General features: G+C 43.6%; 2 protein-coding genes across 3 annotated transcripts; both read right to left on the bottom strand.

Annotated features, from left to right (window-relative positions):
• Positions 1-241: 241 nt before the first annotated feature.
• On the bottom strand, positions 242-3,674 carry LOC100282771 (nucleic acid binding protein). 2 transcript variants are annotated; one of them, NM_001155677.1, is made up of 5 exons: positions 3,375-3,643; positions 1,967-2,079; positions 1,819-1,894; positions 1,284-1,367; positions 242-1,203 (listed from the first exon to the last, which is right to left on the bottom strand). In NM_001155677.1, the coding sequence occupies exons 1-5, from the start codon at positions 3,378-3,380 to the stop codon at positions 538-540; spliced, it is 945 nt and encodes a 314-aa protein (NP_001149149.1). In that variant the 5' UTR covers positions 3,381-3,643; the 3' UTR covers positions 242-537. The 2 variants fall into 2 exon arrangements, with proteins under 2 accessions (NP_001149149.1, XP_008667992.1); XM_008669770.4 differs by having other exon boundaries at positions 253-1,203; positions 3,096-3,674.
• Positions 3,675-4,087: 413 nt separating this feature from the next.
• LOC100192954 (uncharacterized) lies at positions 4,088-6,000 on the bottom strand. The gene is made up of 3 exons (NM_001349826.1): positions 5,317-6,000; positions 4,438-5,217; positions 4,088-4,349 (listed from the first exon to the last, which is right to left on the bottom strand). Exons 1-3 carry the CDS (start codon positions 5,959-5,961, stop codon positions 4,239-4,241), a joined length of 1,536 nt encoding a protein of 511 aa, NP_001336755.1. The 5' UTR covers positions 5,962-6,000; the 3' UTR covers positions 4,088-4,238.
• Positions 6,001-6,952: the final 952 nt, after the last annotated feature.

Below are 6,952 nucleotides of genomic sequence, written 5' to 3'. Positions count from 1 at the left end.
GGTATACACAACACGACCACAAGCTGTTGCAGAATCCAACCTTTTTGCCTGAAGGTCAAGAGACGCAGAACGAAAACAATAACGAGCTGGGCAGGTGTGCTAATGTTATCGGACTCGGCAAGCTCCCACAACAGATCTCGGAAAAATGAACATGTGCATTCCGGCAGTACAGTTCCGTAACGAGCTGGGTAAATGGAGTACAATTCCATTTCCTCTCCCTGGGTACTAGAGCTCCCTCGTTAACAGCCAGAATAATTTCTTAAACAGAAGCAGTTACTATACCAGGAAACAATAGATGACCAACAACAGTACAATTACACAAGCATTAAAGTTCATTTCCCCACTGCCGGGTAATACTGATTACTAATTGATCAAAAAGACCAGGTACAAATTGCAAACTCCTTTAGATCCCAATAACTTTCAACCTTCAAAGAGGTTTTCAATCTGAAGATGCCAACCACAAGACCACAGAATGAGTTCCAGGGCTATCCCATTTCATGTCTATTTACATGCATGTATGAAGCAAAACCGCATCAATTATAGTACCAATTCGTGCGCAGCTTCTGGCTTTTCAGGAACACCAGCTGGTGGAGAAGCCTTGCTGGGCTCCTCATCCGTAACAGCTGGGACACTCGCAGTAGAGATGGGGATATCTTCAGGGGTTTCAGAGTCATGTAGCCTTGAGAATCCGCCGTCCAAACCCCTGTGCGCTTCATGGGTCTCTGAGATGTTCGCTTGTGCAGGTCCACCCTCAGCATTCTTGTGCTCCTGCTCGACTGCTATTTTTTCCTTAGCCTTTGCACCGGCCTCGTTGGCTGCACTGGTGACCTTGCTGAAAGCACCAGTTACCCATGCAGCTCCGGTTAGCACATACCTGTTCTTCATGATAGCAGATCCAGCAGTCGAGACACTATGTTCAGCAGCTGCCAGTGCTGACTTTGTCTTCTCAGAGACTTGGTATTTCTGATCCATTTCCTTCACTTTATCGTTTACAACTGAAGTGCCAACACTGATCTTCTCACTTAGACCGATTCTCTTGTCGAAGGAAGATACTCTAGCTGTGGCAGTCGACGTCAGCTGATGCTTCTCATCCAAAGCTTTCGCTTTGTCCAGTGCATCCCTACCGAGGATAAATCCCTTTGCCAGCATGGTCCCAACAATGTCCTCGGCCTTTTGAAGGGCAGAAGGTTTTGTGTCTTTGGGCTGCAGGCGAAAACAATGTTACAAAGCTGTACACAGAATTACCATGTTGCAGTTTGTAAATAGTATGGCTCTAATCATACCTCAAGAGCAGCTAAAACAGAAGATGGTAGCTCATAATCATTTGCTGGTGTGACGATTACAGCCATATCAACTATGGTGGCCCCCTTTGATAGCAATCAAAGCATATGTTAGAATCTGCCTGATGTCTATTTGCAAACAAAGTTCTCATTGACATCAAAGACGGCTTGGCTTTCAAGCTACAGCAAACAGATCTAGGTAGAAACAATGTTGAAAAACTTAATTGGAACGTTTGGCTATGTAAAAGGCAACATTCAATGAGCAGGCAAAGGTATCACATGAAACAACAAACGAAAGAGGGATACAGTCTTCGGTTGGGACTTAAGAATATAATGGCAATAAATTGCAGTACAATGGCACATTGATAAATTCAGATGATGCTTTCGTTCAAAAAAAAAAATCAGATGATTAACCAATTAAGATGAAAAAAATGCATACCATACTTTCAGGATAATACAGCCAGCAAATCTTCAATCCATGAAAATACACAAAATTATGAAGCCTCCAACACTTCCAGATGAGATAAAAAAGAAATACCGTGAGAAGCATTGCCGTCTCTGCTCCTTGTTTGTCTTTAAAAGTAATGTAGGCAACTTGAGAAAGCTCATCGAAACTGCACAGCACTAAATAGTTAATCATGTCATAGCACAAGGTGAAAAATAGGCACCACATATATGGTACTAACCTCTGCATTTCAACATGCACAATGTCACCAGAAAAGGAAAAGAATTCCTTTATATCACGTTGTGCTGCTTTCAGTGATACATTGCTCACCTTCACGGTACTAAGCATGCTTGTCTACAAAAGTTAAATGGCAGAAAATGAACAGTTAATAAGCGGCATTGTGTATTTATAGTCCCGTGGCAAATAATACACCCCCGCAGGCATTTCCTTAGAATACTTTGAAAGGAGATAAAATGGAAATAATCAGTTAGACACTAGCACAAACTTCATATAATATACAGCACCGACATAGAACTCTGCTTCAACATAGCAAATTATTTCATTAAAATTAGCTAGAATTGACGCATGGGATAGCCAGAACATTTTTTTCCACAAATATCATGAGTAATTAGGTATATTTGAGGCCCCAGTATTTTTAGATAATTTTAAACAGGGTACAACCAAAAGGTAGTTTGGGTTGCATTGACCACGACTCTATATTGAATGGCTAAAAATAGTCATGTAGACCCTGCACATTATCCACCATATCCCCTCTTATGATTCGAGTGCTAATATAGATCTTTATTTCCATTGCTAACATAAGAAATGCATTTCAGTAAATATGTGTAATTAATTATTCCTTTTTATCACATTCATTAAACTTCATCGACTGCACTTACTAGACAACAACATATCAGTACACACACACACAGGCCCGCACACACACAAATTAAATAAATAAATAGATGTTGTATTGCATATCTAAGGTAATAAACAGACTTGTGGCAACTTTGCTTAGAGAGTTAAATCCATTTTATGTATGCAGAGGTAAGCATGATATTCGCCAGAGTTTGTTTTTCCCTTGCTTTCTTGATACCTCTTAAGTGAATTGAGAAAAAAAAAGACAATGAAATAGAAGTCAAAGTACGCATACCCTAAATCTTTGAGCATAACCAAGTAGAAAAATAGATAATAGGCCCAATATCATTTTAATCGCAAACTACAATTTTTACAAATCAAGCATTAAAACAGTGATATGCCTATGACCAAGCACTTCAAATCATCAACAGATATTTATGACCCCAAACGCCTCATTTCCAAGACTTGAAAAGGTACAGTGTCTACTGAAGTGAACGAGATTTGAATATTACCAAAGAGCATCCCGCGCGTCAGTTTCCCAGTTCCACAGACGCCCCAGTTTCCCCTTTCGCTTCCTACCAACAGTTACCCCATGTTTCTTTGCTACCATGACAGGCTGGGGAGATGCGGCTATCACTGGAGCATAATCCGCAAGTCGAAAACCAGCTCTCAAGCTCTCCGGCTCCGAGAACGAATTAGTAAAAACGGCGAGCAGGTGCCCCGGATCGGTAATGGCACGGCACACAAGCTCGAGGAGATGAGCAATCAATAGGAAAGCAAAGAATGCTCACCGCCATGGCTTCCGCGACACGATGCCGAGATCTCGAACCCTAAAAACCGCTGACTTGAATCGGGAAGCGGGGAATAGAGTCAAAAATGGAACGGCCGTATTCAGTGGGCGGGGTTTATAGCGAGAGGCCGTCCGAGTCGGAGGCGCAGCACGCGCCGCAGCGGTTCCATCGAGACGATTTTGGGTGGGGGCGGTGAAGTGGCGACGTGCGGGGGCTCGCTCGATCTGGCCACACCTCTTTTCGGCTTTTTCTAGGGGTCCGGTCCAAGTCGATGGGGGCTCTCGCGGTCTTGCCTCTTGCGATCTGACCTGACTTGTCGCCGCGAATCCGATGTGACCTGACTGGGTCCGGGTCGCCGCCGTTCCTCCACGAAGATCCGACCCATTAGTGAAGAGGTGGGCTTTGGAATTTCATTTTATGGCTTTAATGTCTCGTTTTTAAAAATCTGTCCTTAGTTAAGCATCACTGTTTAGTTTCATTTCGCCGTGCTAGTAATAGATTTTACTATTTGATAGAGACAAAACCGAGTCATCGTGACACAGACATAAAAGTCTCATAAAAAGAATTTTTAGCATCTAAAGATCATACAAAACAGATAAAGGCAAGGGCCAATTGCAAAGTGGCCCAAGACCTTGCCGTATTTGCAACAAAAAAATTGGACGTCTCAATTTTTAGTAGAGGAGCCAGCTTCCGAGTGACCCTACAAACCCTCGAATCAAATGTTTATATTTATTATATGCTCGAACTGTTATAGTAGTTACCGAATACCAGTGGCCAAAATGATAACTTACAAATTCAGCAGAAAAACAGACATAGTACATAGTTATCATTGTGGCTAATCATAGAGTAAAGCAACAACGACGGCTAATACATGCGATGGTAATGGTGCAGCTTCTTGTTCTTCTTAGGATGCAGAAGCACGGAGCTGAGTATGTTGCGACTCAGCAGCAGGACAGCCCTCTGTAGCTCCATAACCTGTTCCAAGATTCAGTTACACAAGACCAAGTGAATAGGTAGTCTAGCACAATGCAAATAATGTGAGTTATGTAGCAGATATAGATACCTTGGACTTTGTTAATGTGATTTCTTTGACCACAAGATTCGAGGTCTGGATTTTGGAATCACTAACAATCTTAACAGTGGATGCTAATGAGAGTGGAAGAACACGCAGGTCATCAGTAACCAGGAAATTCGCCTTCCGGCTTACATATACTTCGCCTTTCTCGCATCCACCTTTTTGTTTTGGATTCGCCTCACAAAGTTTAATGGACTTCACCATATTTCCGCACTTCACAAAAACATAGTTACTGTTGTAGTAACCGTGACAAAGGCTACAACCTGAAAACCCTAGACTCTTGAAGCAAACAAAGCAGGCTTTGATCGTCAGTTCTCTTGGAGCTAATTCGTCGACCTGAAGGATCTTAGAAGCGCAGCAACCAAAGAAGGGTGGCAACTTTGGGTCCAGAAGAAGACTCTGGCACTCCTCTCTGACGAATTCTTGGACACTACCATCTATGCTCCTGTAAACATTACCGAGGCAGCCTTTTGCCGAGCACTGGCCATATAACTTAATTGCGGATCCCAGTGGAATGCTTAATAAGCTGAAGAGAGAGTCCACAAAATCAACACCAACTTCAGCATACAACAGGGCGGAATCGTCCTTCGTCTGAAGGACCCTGATCTTCAGGTTACCTGGCATTTCCTGGTCCTCGCTTTCTTGTTTAGGATGTAAGTTCTGAACAAGCGCTTCTAGGCTTGCATCATCTTGTGGAACAGGAGCTTCGAAATAATGATCAGTGAGAGGTTGCTTGGACGTCAACAATCTCTTCAGCAAGCATGTTATCTGCATGAAATGGACAATTAAATAGGTAAGATCATTGTAATTACAGCACAGTGGAGGGGGGGGGGGGGGTTCCAGACACACGAGTTCAGATAGACGAACCTTTTCTGAACTGAACTGCAGAACCTGCTGCTCTAGGACAGCTGGATCAAGCACACCAAATTTCTCGAAGAGAGACATCATAAGAGAGGTAGTTGCTGGCGCAACCTGGAGATCATGGGTGACGATAAATTTCAAGCAACCTTTCACAAAAACTCCATCCTCTGAACAAGCGGCGGCGGCGGCGGTTTCAGTGTCACCATCGTATTTTGGGCACTGTCCAATGGACTCCATGACCTTTCCACATTTGCAGACCGTGCCAGGGAACGAACTGAACGCGTTGTCGCTGAGTGCGCTGCACGACGTGTCCTTGCAGACATAGACCACCCTTGGAACGCTTCCATCGACGTTGATCTTGAGGCGACGGCAGTGGCCGGAAGCCGCGTTGAGCGGTTTCAGAAGCATCGCCTTGCAAGCACTGGTTTGGAAGTACTCCAAGTTGAGGTCCTCCACGCTCTTGTACAGCTGGTCGAGACACCCCATCTGAGACTGCTTGTCCAGCAGGCGGACAATGGTGCCGAGCGGCATGGTGAGGAAGCTGAAGAGCACGTCGACGAACTCCTTGTCGGACTCAGCAAAGAGCACCTTCTTCTTCTCTTTGTCCACGAACAGCTTCACGCCAATGGTTGGCCCCTCTGGTTTAGCCATGGTGGATTGCTGGCGATTTGGCTTGAAGAAGTGGTACGGTTACTTCTTGTGCTAGTACATGAAACAAGCAAGTGTGACCCTTAAAATATCTGGTGCGTGCAGCATGCGCTGAATCGCCCTGGAATCTGACAGGTCACAATTCAGAAAACGAAACGACAAAAGCCTCTTCCAGTTCGCACGAAGAGTCGGGCATTGAAGCTAATTTACTTCAGAAACTTCTCGTTTTCCAGTTTACACAAGGAGAATTTACAGTTTAGGGCTGCGATTTTATCCTTCCTAGTCGTGTGAACTGCATTTCCTACCGACGCCAATTCATACTGTTAAATCAATACTTTTTTATCAAAAAAAAAAAAAACTAGTCCGTGATACTATCCATAACAGGCTTTCAGCCAACATAGGCCCATAAATCGGCCCTCCAAGCCCATCAGGGCAAGAGCCCGTGAATCACTTGTTATGGCAGCTATCTTAACTACTCAAGTGGTGCTTGAATACAATAAAACTAATAGTTAGTTACTAAAATTAGTCGAGACATCCAAACAGTACAACTAATACTTTAGCTATTACCTATTTTTAGTAAATTAACTAATAGTTAGATAGCTATTTGTTAACTTGCTAATTTCACTAGCAATTTTTAGTCAACTAAGATTGTGTATATTGCAAATGGCGCGTATAATGCAAATGACATGGCTCCTTTCCCCATAACACCAATGATTGTGTCGTCTTCCGTCGGCAAATACAATTGGCTATAAACGAAGACCCATTGAGGTTTAAAAAGAGGTGAAAATTGATGGGCCATATGTCCCTGTCACCACATTTTTGCCAACGAGCAAAAAGGCCATAATTCGGCCTTGTGCGGCCGATAAAAGCAAAGATAAAAATATCGTCATTGGTGATCCCCGCACACCAAATATGTCACGCAGAATAGTTACTCAGAAAGCTCCAGACAAAAGAAAGACCGAAGGCACCGGGGGCAAGCACGATCGGACACCCG

This window comes from Zea mays, chromosome 2, assembly GCF_902167145.1.
Source record: "Zea mays cultivar B73 chromosome 2, Zm-B73-REFERENCE-NAM-5.0, whole genome shotgun sequence".
Taxonomy (NCBI): domain Eukaryota; kingdom Viridiplantae; phylum Streptophyta; class Magnoliopsida; order Poales; family Poaceae; genus Zea; species Zea mays.
The sequence above is the reverse complement of the archived record's forward strand: the minus strand, read 5'-3'. Positions and strand labels throughout refer to the sequence as shown.

Bases quoted from the DNA above. Each gene is read 5' to 3' on its own strand.
- LOC100282771 (NM_001155677.1), bottom strand. The intron at 1,368-1,818 runs GTATTTCTTTTT...TTGCTATCAAAG, and splicing joins AGACGGCAATGCTTCTCACG to GGGGCCACCATAGTTGATAT. The intron at 1,204-1,283 runs GTATGATTAGAG...TTTCGCCTGCAG, and splicing joins CTGTTTTAGCTGCTCTTGAG to CCCAAAGACACAAAACCTTC.
- LOC100192954 (NM_001349826.1), bottom strand. From the start codon at position 5,961: ATGGCTAAACCAGAGGGGCCAACCATTGGCGTGAAGCTGTTCGTGGAC. The intron at 5,218-5,316 runs GTTCGTCTATCT...CATTTCATGCAG, and splicing joins TGCAGTTCAGTTCAGAAAAG to ATAACATGCTTGCTGAAGAG. The intron at 4,350-4,437 runs GTATCTATATCT...ATCTTGGAACAG, and splicing joins TCACATTAACAAAGTCCAAG to GTTATGGAGCTACAGAGGGC.